This window comes from Poromitra crassiceps, assembly GCF_964638095.1.
Source record: "Poromitra crassiceps genome assembly, chromosome: 1".
NCBI classification, from domain to species: domain Eukaryota; kingdom Metazoa; phylum Chordata; class Actinopteri; order Beryciformes; family Melamphaidae; genus Poromitra; species Poromitra crassiceps.
The window spans coordinates 26,540,136-26,553,491 of record NC_139623.1 but is presented as its reverse complement, the minus strand read 5'-3'; the positions used below and the strand labels follow the sequence as shown (position 1 = coordinate 26,553,491).

The 13,356-nt window shown below is 42.0% G+C and overlaps 2 protein-coding genes across 2 annotated transcripts in view; one reads left to right on the top strand and one right to left on the bottom strand.

The window, feature by feature from the left end:
• Window positions 1–214: 214 nt before the first annotated feature.
• On the bottom strand, window positions 215–3,635 carry mrpl32 (mitochondrial ribosomal protein L32). The gene is made up of 3 exons (XM_083642208.1): window positions 3,494–3,635; window positions 2,225–2,439; window positions 215–1,629 (listed from the first exon to the last, which is right to left on the bottom strand). Exons 1-3 carry the CDS (start codon window positions 3,603–3,605, stop codon window positions 1,381–1,383), a joined length of 576 nt encoding a protein of 191 aa, XP_083498334.1. The 5' UTR covers window positions 3,606–3,635; the 3' UTR covers window positions 215–1,380.
• Window positions 3,636–5,071: 1,436 nt separating this feature from the next.
• psma2a (proteasome 20S subunit alpha 2a) overlaps window positions 5,072–13,356 on the top strand; it is a 30,596-nt gene continuing 22,311 nt past the window's right edge. Inside the window, exons 1-3 of the mRNA XM_083634793.1 lie at window positions 5,072–5,136; window positions 6,080–6,156; window positions 10,546–10,678. Of these exons, the coding sequence (XP_083490919.1) occupies window positions 5,096–5,136; window positions 6,080–6,156; window positions 10,546–10,678 (251 nt within the window). The 5' untranslated portion in view covers window positions 5,072–5,095. The remainder of the gene's footprint in view (window positions 5,137–6,079; window positions 6,157–10,545; window positions 10,679–13,356) is intronic.

Below are 13,356 nucleotides of genomic sequence, written 5' to 3'. Positions count from 1 at the left end.
TCTAAAAGAGTTAGTTTGTAGAGTTAGTAGTTATGTAGGCATTAGCAGTAGAATACAGCATGGTTTCAGCGTCTGAAAATTTATTCTGAGATAAATGGCTTTTTGTGAAATTCGATAGAACAGTCACTTTAACCATTTATTTTTGGCGTAAGACGTCAGACATCTAAACAATAGTTTTGAACAGTAATTTCCTCCATAGCAGCAGGAAACCCCCCTCTCCTTCAAACTCCTCCCTCCGTGGGTGTGTCTCTGGTGGCTTTGCAGCGTTTGTCACAAGCGAGGCTCTGCCTGTCTGTGCTGCCTGGCTGCTGGCGGCTGCTCTTTGGGCGAGTCTGCATGAGTCGTTTCGGTTGTGAGCTCAGCTGCAATGAAGCTGCGTGCGATTGTGGGCTTTCTGCGGGTGTTTCAAAGTGTGTTGCACGCATAATCTATTATGCAAATTTGCAATCCCCCACCGCCAGCTCCCAGCGCGATAATGCGCGAAAGCGAAAGCGTTTTCGCCAATCCATTTTACAGTATGAGAATGGTTTCCTCGCGCGTTCCCCTGCAGTTTTGGCTCGGCTTTTTCTAGTCTGGAGAGCACTGTCGCCACTTAGTGGGTCGGTGGAATGGGTTGTACACGTTCGGTGGTTTTTATAGGAGACGTGGGGGGCGTTGATCCACGTCCCACCGTCAAATTTTTTTTTTTTTTGACGAGTCAACTCGTCATTGGCAGTCAACCGTTGGATTTTTTTTGACGAGTCAACTCGTCATTGGCAGTGAACGTGTTAAGGATGAATCCATGTGGATTCTTCCTCTTTAGTCAGACATGAGAAGACCCGAATACTGCAAAATAAAAGAAAAAGTGCCTGTGTAAATCCAGCCTTTGCTACGAATTCCTTGCATTATAAGGTTGAGCCACACAAATCATTGGCAATAGTGACACGGAAGATGTTAAAGGTTGTACTTTAACAGAGGATCTGAGGAAGAGACTGACAATTCATATTCCTCCTGCAGGTGGTGATTTGCACTGTAATAGTGATCAATGTTGACTGAGATGCCAATCAATCATAAAAAAGCCAAGCCTTCCTGACCTACAACAAAGTATTGCCATCCATAGTTTTATTCATATCAGATGATCTAACATCAGCGATCCATACAGTTTGTACATGAAGACAGAACTGATATATTTTCTCCTGAACAACAGATTAGGCAGAATATGATGTTTAATATTTCAAACTTTTCCAAACTTCCTTATCTTTCAAGTGACGCCTAAACAACACAGTGTGCGTATCTGGCAAGACAAAACAAGCACTCATAGGCTAGCCCAAATTTGAAACCATTTCTAAATTTAAATCTGACGAGATCAGGATCAGTATGTACCATGTGCAGCTGTAATAATTAGCTGAACCAGGCAGGCCGCTTCCTGGGCCTCTCCACTACCCTCCGGTCTTTTTCCTGTTCGCTCAGCGTCTCGCCCTCATACAGGACCACAGTCTCCATGGCGGGAGCCTTCAGCGGGCCGGCCTCCATGCCATGAATCTGCCCACGAATCAGAGCGGTCTCCCGACACACCTTCTGATAACAGAAACCACACAGGACGTGCTTCTGCTTCAAGTGGCCACACTCCAGACACGGCTCGATGTTGGTCTGGGAGGGGGCGAATCAAACAGAGTGTGTGTGTGTGTGTTGTGTGTGTGTGTGTGTGTGTGTGGGGGGGGGGGGGGGTATGGCAGGGTCACAGGGACAGAGAGAAAAGAGGGAAACACAGGGAGGGGGGCAAACAAAGAATGAGTGAGAGAGAGAATCAGAAATAGTTCTGTGATTAAGAACAGAACTGTTTGGTCTCTTTCAAATAAGCTCCAATTAAATTAAATTGTTAAATAAATAATGTATAATCTACTGTTAGACGCGTGCTAGATCCAACCAAAACACTGGACAAAAATGAGGCCATAATAGCATAGCGGAGAGGAAGAAAGAAAGAAAAATAACCACTTGTTTTACACTGATAGCATTCAACAAAGAATATCATCATCCACTGATTTTGAAGTGTTAGATCTTCTGTAATCTAATCTGTGGTTCTCAGAGGTTTGGCAGGTCAAAGAAGCATATTTACATATTCATGTATAAATTCATTTTGCTTTTGAAATATTTAATATGTGCATTCTTTATGTTTCCTCCCACAACTAATCAAGGGATGCCAAGCCAAAATATGTGATGCATTGCCCAAGCCTATTCCCTGTACCTTGACTTTGAGGAGTTTGCTGTCGGATCTCCTCCTGGTGCGGTTGACCTCTATCGTGCGTCTCTTCTTGGGCGCCGCCATCCACAGGATGCTGTCCAGGATGCCCGGCAGCTGCTCGGGGCCCCCCTGCTCCTGATGTCCCATGCGACGGTCGTCATGGAGTGGGGGCTGGAGCTGAGGCAGGAGACTGGGCCCGTTCACTGCCAGTGCTGGGCCTGGACAGAGGGGAGCACAGAGGCATACCGTTACTTCCAACACAATGCAATATGTTGGAGTGTATGGTGGAGGGTTAAGAGTACAGGACAACAGGTAGTAAACACAGTAACGTCAACAACAAAGCTCACATGAAGGAAAATGTCCTAAAATATCATGAAATCTACTAAAATGTCACATACGTAATATATTACACGAGAGAGAGAGAGAGAGAGAGAGAGAGAGAGAGAGAGAGAGAGAGAGAGAGAGAGGGAGGATCAGAGGGTTACGGTCCACCATCTTTCCAAACCCCATCTGCAAACAATTGACAGAGAAAACAAAACGGTCTACATTGAAAATTGGAAAAATTAAACAAAATCCATCAACAAATTAGAAACCTATTGCTTATTGAATAGAGAATTTTCTCTAGCACAATACCTGGAAGGCGTAAAAAAGTCCAAACAGAGACGCACATTAACAATGTACAGACTCAGCGACCATCAACTAGAGATTGAAAAGCGCCGAACCAATGGAGGCCCAGAACTGAGAATTTGTAAACAGTGTTCTTCAGGGGGAAAAGAAAGTGAGGTCCATTTTCTCCTCTCCTGCCCCCTGTACCAAACTGTCAGAGAGGCCTTCCTGCAGCAGGTCAGAGCAGTAGACTCGTCATATCAGGGAAAAACATGTGATGATGACTCTGTTTAGGTGAAGAACCACAATTTACAGACTTAGCCGCACAATATGTAACACTCTGCCATGACATTATAGGGAAAAACAATGAATAAATATGATCTGTTGAAATGTGACTACTGTATGTATTGTAACTGCAATCAATTGTATTTTATTAATGTTATTTTGTTTTATCAATTCTTTATGCTTTGGCAATATTGTAGCCTACTTGAGACATTCATGCCAATAAAGCGAATTTGAGAGAGAGAGAGAGAGAGAGAGAGAGAGAGAGAGAGAGAGAGAGAGAGAGAGAGAGAGAGAGAGAGAGAGTGGCAGGCGCTTAGCATCATGACCAGCGGTAGCGAACATAAACATGTACTGTACAGTCTGTCAGTGTCATATACTTGCCCAAATGTCTGTCAAATCCTGCTGCCTGCTGAAGCCTGCTTTCGATCTGTAGCAATGACCGCCTGAGGCTCTGCACTAAAGCGGCTAAATTCATCATGTTTGGTGTTTGCATGCCTCCTGCAAGACAGGAGCTCACGGTCACTGAGGCTTTCTACGTCATTGAACTGCGACCGTGTGACGGCGCACTTCTCCCTTTTCTCGATTGACAGTAAACTAAACGAGCCTAAGTGTAAAATGCTGCCATCCACCGGTAGAACAATTAAGAAATGGGCAACATCATGGAATGGAAAACAATACTGCTTGTCGTCTTAAAGTTTTGAAAGAAGAAGCCATAACTCCTTGAACAAATCGACAGACAGACAGACAGACAGACAGACAGACAGACAGACAGACAGACAGACAGACAGACAGCATCTATCTATCTATCTATCTATCTATCTATCTATCTATCTATCTATCTATCTATCTATCTATCTATCTATCTATCTATCTATCTATCTATCTATATCTATCTATCTATCTATCTATCTATCTATCTATCTATCTATCTATCTATCTATCTATCTATCTATCTATCTATCTATCTATCATCTATCATCTATAGCCTACCGGTAAATTTAGACCACACTGACCTGACTTCAAGCTTGTGCAATAGGCAACAGTAAAAATGAACAAATTGTAACATTTTATATTGCTGGATTTGAACCATAAGCCACTGACAGTTTGAGCTCCACCAATTGGATGTAGCCTACTGGAACAGTTAAGCATGTTTTCCAAGAATGTAGCCTACCAGATGTAAAACAGAATGGGGAACCTTTTATAATAATTTACTATTAGATTAAATCTTTCTTTGGCCAGAGAGAACCGCCAGCTGATCACAAAAGCAGTTTTACAGTAGCCTACTGCACGATTCAGTTGTATCCGAGAATATGAAGTGTGTTTGAGTTAGCCTTGAATCCATTAAGTTGAATCCCGACCAACTGTCCATTTTTCTCATGTGGCTTGACCATAGACTGTACTGACATGCACAAATGGATAAAACAAACAATCTAAACATTTCCTGATCTCTAGAGACAAATATTATGATCTTGCGAAACAAAAATGTTGAACTCTGTTGTAGGCTACTATATTTAGCTAAATTCTTTATCCACAAGACAGAATCCTGAAATCATCCCCCAAATGTGTTGTTTTCCTGAATGAATTGTACTTAAAATCCCTAGAGCTACTAAAAGTAAGGTATATGACATTTTAAATTATTTTTACGCCAAATTGGATAACTGAGATAAAACCAAAATTCCCCTCTGTGAGGTAGATTTTTTAAAATTAATCTTATTATTTAATGTATTTATTTTAATTTTATATTGTTATTATTTGAGTTCTTGTATACTCTGTAGCCTATATATTGCACTTTGAGATGTTTCTATGATGTTTCACAACTGATTTCCAAGTTGCTGTTCCCTTGGTAATCTTTATTTGGGGGGTATACCAGTTATGTCCTTGTCCTGCGGAGGGCAGTAATACGCCTAGTATCGTCTGTACTGCCGTAAACTTGAAAGAAGACGAAGAAGAAGAGCTTCCCTTTCCCTGACAAAGCAAGCAAAGATGGCGGAACGAGGTTACAGCTTCTCCCTCACCACATTTAGGTAAAGTTTTTTGGAATAGTCATGAACTATCATAAATAGGGACAAACGCATGTTCTGTAATGGTAGCTCTTGCATGACTGTTTCATAAATTCTATCAATTGTTTCCCCTTTTTTGGTCCGCAATGAAGGTTTGGGTGCAGTTCTAGTTGATGCACTGTCATCGCCGGGGCACAGCGTAACGTTACCGTTAGCATGTCTGCTCTGTTTAGTTTGTCATGTTTGCTTTCTGGTATTTCAATCACGTCCTTTTGTTTTATCTGTGATAAATGCAATTTAATTATTTGATTTTTCATTTGGATTCGACCCTGGAACAGACGGAAACAAAACTATTTTACATGCTAACGGCTAGGTTAGCCTAGCTAGCTCAGAATGAGGACCATTCAGCTTTTGCTTTCAGTTTTGTGTGTTTAGCCAGTTAGCCAGTTTGGCTTGCGCAGTGCAAGTTAATAGTAAGTAAGTACTAACCTAGAGGACAGGTTTTGCCGCCAGCAAAACAGTGTTTTTAATTTGTGATATTGTTGTTTTGTTCTTGGATTTGGTTCTCTGAAATTGTTGCTGATTTTCATGTTTTTGTTTTGTTTTTTGTTTTAATGATTTTAGGTGTCTACGGATAAGAAATGGTATATTGATTAGAAATTGTATATTGATATGACTGACTTTTTACATGTTATGTGTTGTGCGTTCTGTCCTACAACAGCAGGGACCATGTTGGAAATAAGTGTTCTCACTTTAACATGTTATCCTTTGGAATTTTCTTGTAAATTGTTAAATCTATATCCATAAATAAAAATCAATCAATCAATCAACTTGTTTTACAAAAACATTCTAGTTGATGCGCTTTACTCTTGTCCCTCCACCCCAAACCTTAAATAAGTTAGAGTTGTAGTTTATTTATTTGAACACCACAACAAACTTATGAAACAACTTGTATTTCTCCCCACAGCCCTTCAGGTAAACTGGTCCAGATCGAATATGCCCTGGCAGCTGTAGCAGCTGGAGCCCCCTCAGTTGGGATCAAAGGTAAGGATTCACTGAAATCTGTCTCTCCTAAACTATGGGTTGGGGCCCAAAATGGGTCATCATGAGTCTACTTCTGGTGGGTCTTCATCTGAAAAGCCATTCCGTGAGCCTGGGACAGGAGTTTGTATTTTTGCAGTTTGTGTAGCAAGTTGGTTTTTATTGGGGTGGCGTTGCTAGCAGTAGCGTAGCCAGACTTGGCTCATTGGGTGTGCCACAGAAAGCCAGGGTATGCCAGGGGGCGGACCATTTGGCGGTAATTTACATCTACCTATTTTGGTCCCAAACTGACTAGGGTTGCACGGTATACCGGTATTAGTATGGTACCGCGGTTCCCTGCCGTTAAAAAGGATACTATACCACGTTAATTTAGTACCGATACTTAAAAAAATGTCATGGGTTGCGTCAGTGTGCGACCGTGGTGTTTGTTAGCGGAGGAGAGAGACACAGCGGCATTACAGTTGAGAGCCTGTCTCCCACCTCACGTGAAGGCAACACAGCCTTGCCTTGAACCAATGGTGACTCGTGAAAAGTGAAAAAAAGCTCGTCTCTGACTCTGTCTGCTTCATGTGGGGGCGTGTCGACTTTCCTCTCTTCCCTCTCTGCTCGCTCTCTGGCCACAGTCGTTCAGTCCTCACTACAGCACCCCGACACACAGGACAGACGCAGCGAAAATGGCAGCGGCTTCTTCTAGTCTTGCAAGCCGACCAACGCTTGTAGAAAAAGCAGATGCACGAAGCGAAATATGGAAATATTTTGCTTACGTTGCCGACAGCGAAGGCAAGCCCGTGGACACATCCAAACCAGTGTGTAAAAGGTGCTTCAACGTGACGCAAGCGAAAGGATCAAACACATCGAACCTGGCTAAACATCTTGCCGACAGGCACCCCGACCTGTTCAAAGAGTTTAAAGACCGACAGGTTAGCGAACGTGAACGATAAACATACATGCCCTCAAATAAGTCCAACGAGTATTGTGTGACAAGCGAACTTGTTTCACTGAAAAAGTTCGCTTGTCACAATAGCCTACTCGTTTACAGTGAAACACGAGGCAATGTGCTGGAGCACAGATCTCTGCAAGGAGCAAGTCATGACATGTAACGTTTAGGGGAGGGGACATCAGATGACTGCATACCATGTACAATATTTAATAACACTATGGTCCTCAATGCCAGTGTTATTAAAGCTTTTACATGGTAAGCAGTCATCTGATCTCACCTATCCTAATATTTACAATAATCCCAATTATTAATGATATACGAATTCATTGTAAAAAACACCTAGCCTACACGTATGGGGGGGGGGGGGGGGGGGCTGGGAATACACCACATAATAAGCCTACATTTCAATAGCCTACATTTATGTGTGAAAATAATATATATTACTAGATTAACCATAAATCAGGCACTTCATGTTAATGAAGCTTAGGAGCTGCAAGTACAGAGTACTTTTTTTGGATAAAACAAATAGCTATAATAGTGTAGCAGCTGTGTGAAAATATATTTTATTTATATTATTTATAAGTTTAAACGGTTGACATTCCTTTAAAATATGTTTACAGGAGAGATTATGTTAATTTTACACTAGATAATAAAAGTTCTAGCATGTTCAGCGCCACACGTGGTGGCAGTACTACCAGCATGTAGTAAAATGACTACATGGCTGTGCATTACCTTGTTAAATCAATAAAATAAGTTTTAAGTTCCATGTTTTGTCCCCTCTATTTATTCCAATACTTTTCCTGATGTTTTAGTTTTTTGCCGTGGTATCGTTTCAGTATCGGTATCGAGATACTTAGGCAGGTATCGGTATCGAACTCATAATTTTGGTATCGTGACATCCCTAAAACTGACACAATTTAAGAACTTTGTCTCTACACAAGAAGTTCGAAGCACTACTAATAAAAGAATTAAAAAGTAAACGAATAATAAAAATGTATTACAATGGCTTATTGTTAAGGCAATCAAAATAAATAAAAAAAAGCACTCAACTCAACCAATAACTGGGTGCTAAATCCTACAATGAATGTCAAGAATAAAAGAGAAGAGGATAGCACTCCAAGTTAAACTTTTTATTGCCTGCAAACATTTCGGGCTGTTAACCCTTCATCAGTGCAGTAGCAAACAAATCAGGTATCACACAGGTGACTATATCATGGCAGCACTGGCTCAGGTGTGGTGATTGTCACAGGGATTAAAGTTCTCCGTCGCTACGACGGATTTCCGTCTATTGGAGCCAGATATGAAATGTGAAAAATACCAAAATTAAAGCCCCTTTGTATATTTTCAATGTGTATTGTATTGAGTTTGAATGAAAGCTTTTATTTTGAAAAATTCCGACCGGACGTCCAAATGATTCTCCTGGGTTGTGTTCAAGCCACAATAAGCCTGAAAATGTATTGCTACGGTTTCCAGGTTGAACGTCATGTTTCCTTGCCTGTTTCAATGCACCACTATGTTCGTGATAAATGTTTTGCTACGTTGTGCTATGTTTTCGGCCCGCTGAACGCGACCCTGCAAAGCCACTCCATGTAACGCTAAACAAAACACTGTTGCCGATCTGCCTCTCAGACAGCGTTAGTTCCTAACGTTAAATTATCCATGACAGCATTGGACTGAAGAAGTTTGTTATTGTGAGAATTGGAGTTAATTTATTACTGCAAAGGTGGAGGAACTTTGAAAACATGCGCGATGCGGAGTTGTCTTTTATTGGACACGGACAGGTAAAACTTGCTAACACACACACGCTCAAACGTTTGCTGCAGTAACGTTAACGTTATTATTTTCGGTGTATTTTTCACCCCGACAGCGCGGGGGGTTGACGCTTTTTCCACGACCACATGTCACTAGAGAGAAAAAGTCTAGTGGAGTTTCACTAGCGTCAACGCTAACGTTATTGAATGAGCTATAAGCACCTACCCCATCTGTAACGCAACATAACATTAAAAAACAACTGTTGCTAGTGCAGTAACTAGTTGGTTACTAACTTTCTGGTTAGCATTAGATGTGTCAGCTACTGCTAGTCTCTGAGTTAGTTGATAACAAGATGTTGATTTCATCTGTTACCTGACTCCATGATAGTTATGTAATTCTGAGGGATGTTTTAGATGTAACCGTGTGCAGTGGGATGTTTCCTCTTCACTTGATGCTGAACTGTAACACTAGCGTTAGGTGGTTAGCCTAGGCATGCTAGGTGTTGTCTGACAGTATTAATTGGTGTGTTTTCATAACAGTAGGCTACCAGACCATCAGCTCAGTGGGACAGGAGGGGTGGGAGTTTGGGTGGAGCTGAGCTGTGTGACTGGTGGAAGAGAACCTCCTTAGTTGGGACATATGTTTGACAATGTTGTTGTAGTTCCTGTGGCTACTGTTAGTTATAGCCTAATTGTTATACTGATCCCTTAACCTACTTGTTTGACTCGATAAAAACATCTATATATTAATTGTGATTTATTATAGCCAGTAATTTTCACATGTCTCTGTTGGCATACCTACGTGGAACCTTATAACATCAGCCCAGAACACAATTCATGCATCATTAGGCCTACTGGATGTTTGGGAACTTGAGAGTGTGATGTACACACTGTCTGCCCTTTTTTACATGAAAACCCATGTGAAGCGACGGCACGGTGGGGAAAAAGCGGACACTCTAGAAAGCCCGAAATAGCTAAAATAGGCCTCGAAAAATTTTCAGTCAAAATATTTTATTTTGCTTTAACCCCTGGATTGTCACCTCATTAACATAATTGATCCTCAATTGCCTACAGTGCAATCTTCACTCAAAGACTTCTCTTACAGAAGGAGTGTCAATATATCCACTCCCTTGGTACCCTCATTCCAAATGGGATGAATGAGGAGATAGTATTTACCTGTTTTCTGTGATGCTTTTTCTGTGTGTTTTATTTTTTATTTTCTTGTCAGATCTGGTTGCACTGTAGGCAATTGAGGATCAATTATGTTAATGAGGTGACAATCACCACACCTGAGCCAGTGCTGCCATGATATAGTCACCTGTGTGATACCTGATTTGTTTGCTACTGCACTGATGAAGGGTTAACAGCCCAAAACGTTTGCAGGCAATAAAAAGTTTAACTTGGAGTGCTATCCTCTTCTCTTTTATTATTGTTAAGGCAAACATTTTTTTTCTTGTACATATTTATGGTACACCTAAACATAACATTAGGAAATACTATTTTTTCTGTGTTGAATCAAATCTGTTGATAATCTTCAGAACCAGTGTAGTTTGTTTTGTCTTGCTTCTAGCTATTGATCCACGTGGGCGTGTGAAAGCATAGTTGACACTGATTAGAGAAATTTGTAATTATGATTTTTACAGCTTTGGATTCACGAACACACTTGACTTACGGACGGTATATATTCTCTTTCACTTTCAGCATCCAATGGAGTCGTCCTGGCAACAGAGAAGAAACAGAAGTCCATCCTGTATGATGAGCAGAGCGTTCACAAGGTGGAACCCATTACCAAACACATAGGCATGGTCTACAGTGGCATGGGACCCGACTACAGGTAGAGTGTATCTTTACTTTTACTTTACTTTATTGATATTTGGCAGACGCCTTTATCCAAAGCGACATACAACCAGGTTATAACACAGTACAGCAATAAAAAGAAAAAATAAGTAAAAGTTTTGAACAAACAAATGTATAAACAGCAAAGAATTTAAAACAGATTTACAGACAATAGAGGTGCGGATAAGAAGAAAAGGAGGTAGCAAGATAGAAGAGAGAAGAAATAAAAGTGCATAAGAATCAAAGTGCATAGGAACTAGAGAGGGTTTACAGAGGGGCAACATGAAGTCTGGAAATATCTCAAAACAGGGGGATTAAGAGAAACTGGGAAACAGGTCTGACAGAGAGAATATGGCTTCCGTGATCACACTGGCATAAAGAGGGGGCTGCGCACCTGAGATGCCACGTCATATCAACTATCTCTAAGCCACTCCCACTTCCTGGATGACAACCTTTTGCTACGTCATACCAATAATAATCAGGGATAACCACATGTAACGACCTGTGACACATATGACTTCCTACAAGTGTGTGTCTTGAGTGTAGTTGTATGTGAGTATGTCAGGAGAGAGGGTTACAGGGAACAGAATCAAGGTGGAATGACTATATCTATGGTAAGTTATGCTGGTAAGACTGTCACCCTAATGCCTACATTCCACTAGGTCCGTGTTCGGTCCATCTGCGCTGCGGTACGGCTTCGGAGCCGATACGTTTCCACTCTAATCATTGTGTCAACTCCCACCTACTCCGTTGCGTGTCTACTCCGTCCCAGCTCCGACGATCCGGAGCTCTCCGAAAAAGATACGCAAGGCTTCTATTTTTCACGGATGGCGGAGCAAAGCTGCAGCAAGTTGGGCGGAGCCAGGCATGGAGTCAACAGGGCAGAGGTGTTTACAGCATTCAATATCAAGCCAGAGGACAAACATGTATGAGGAAAAGTTAATAATTGAAGTGGAAAACCACAAAATAATATATGACACGACACATCCTTTTTACAAGGACAACACCAAGCAAGTCCACCCCTCCTCTGCTTCTCCAGTTGGGAACAATGATCTTCTGCCTGTTTGTTGTTGTATTTATCCCACATACAAATTGTCTCGCGCGATTTCACCGTGAGAACTTGTCGGTCTCGTCACTCTAGCTGTCTGGCGGAGCGGAGCCGTGACGTGCTCTGCACGCAGCCGGTTGTTGTTGGCGGAGCACGGAGCAAAACCGGAGAACAGCCGCAACGCAAATGCAACCAGTGCAATCCCGGCGTAAAGCAGTGATACTCAACTGGCGGCCCGCGCCCCCTGTGTGGCCCGCGATGGAATTGCAATATATATATATATATATATATATATATATATATTCTTTTTACAGTGCACCTGAACGCAACATGCAAGATACCTGCTGAATAAGTGTCCAAATGTTCATGTCATTCTGGCCAATACTCCACTTCTGTTATAGCATTTCAGTTTAGTCAATAATCTATGATTTAGCTGCTAAATTGTCAAATACCGCCGTCTGCTCGCTACCCAGGCACTTATGTATGTACTTAACCTAACTAACTATCCGGTGTGCACAACATTGTCAGACTAAACTCCGGCTGACACCTCAAAAACCTACAATCCGCTACAGAAAAATGTATATTGATTGTTTATTAACTCATTGAGTGCCATGGACGAGTATGTTCATCAATTGGTTTAGTAACGTAGAGTGCCAAGGACGAGTATGTTCGTCAATTGCGTTTTTTGACGGTGGGACGTGCATCAAAGCCAGATCCATCTCCTGTGAAAGTATGGTGGCTGTTGAATGTGTAAAACCTATTTTAGGGACCCATTAGGTGGCGACAGTGCTCTCCAGATTAGAGAAAGGCGAGGAAAAAAGAGAGAAGAAGTCATGGGGAAACGGAAATCGCATCGATATGCATGAAGCATAACGTTAGCTGTGCCTGTGAACAGCAGTCATCTGCTGCCACAATTGAGCCCCATCCGTGTCCGCTGCGATAGCCCCTCCATATGATTTAGTTGCCGACACCAGCGTCTTTCTGAAAAGTTACATTATTCTCAGCTGGGAGCCGGCGACACGCTGTAAAAAAGCGGGGGGATGCAGCGCACTTTTCAGTGCAGAGCAAACTCAGAGCAAACCGCAGCAGAGCCCCAGAGACACTCCTCCCACCACGGAGGAGGAGGAGGAGGGGGGTGGGGCACGCAGGGCACTACAGCATACAACCATTGACAGTACACACAGACCCAGGCAGCAGCAGGCTCGATGCACAGAGAGCAAACAAGCGATGTTTACACATGTTTACACAGGCAAAAGGGAGACAACACGTCCACTTGACTTGCCAAAGCATCTCTCCAACAGACGATCCGACTAGTACAAAGTGTGACAGTTTAGCGAATGTGATAACGTCAAGTCAAGCGAGTGTGATTTATTTTGTGACAAGCAAACTTTTTTCAGCGTCGTTTGATGAGGCAATTAAAGGCAATGCGCCTAACCTCTGCCAAGGAGGTAGGCTATTGAGTCATGACGGTGTTTAAGAATGATATAGGGATGCACGATATGGATTTTTAGAGCCGATACGATAACCGATAAATATATTCGTCTTGGCCGATAACCGATACGATATAACCGATAATTATTATAATAAAAATAGATATAATTTTTTTTGTTTGTTTTTAACCTGTATTT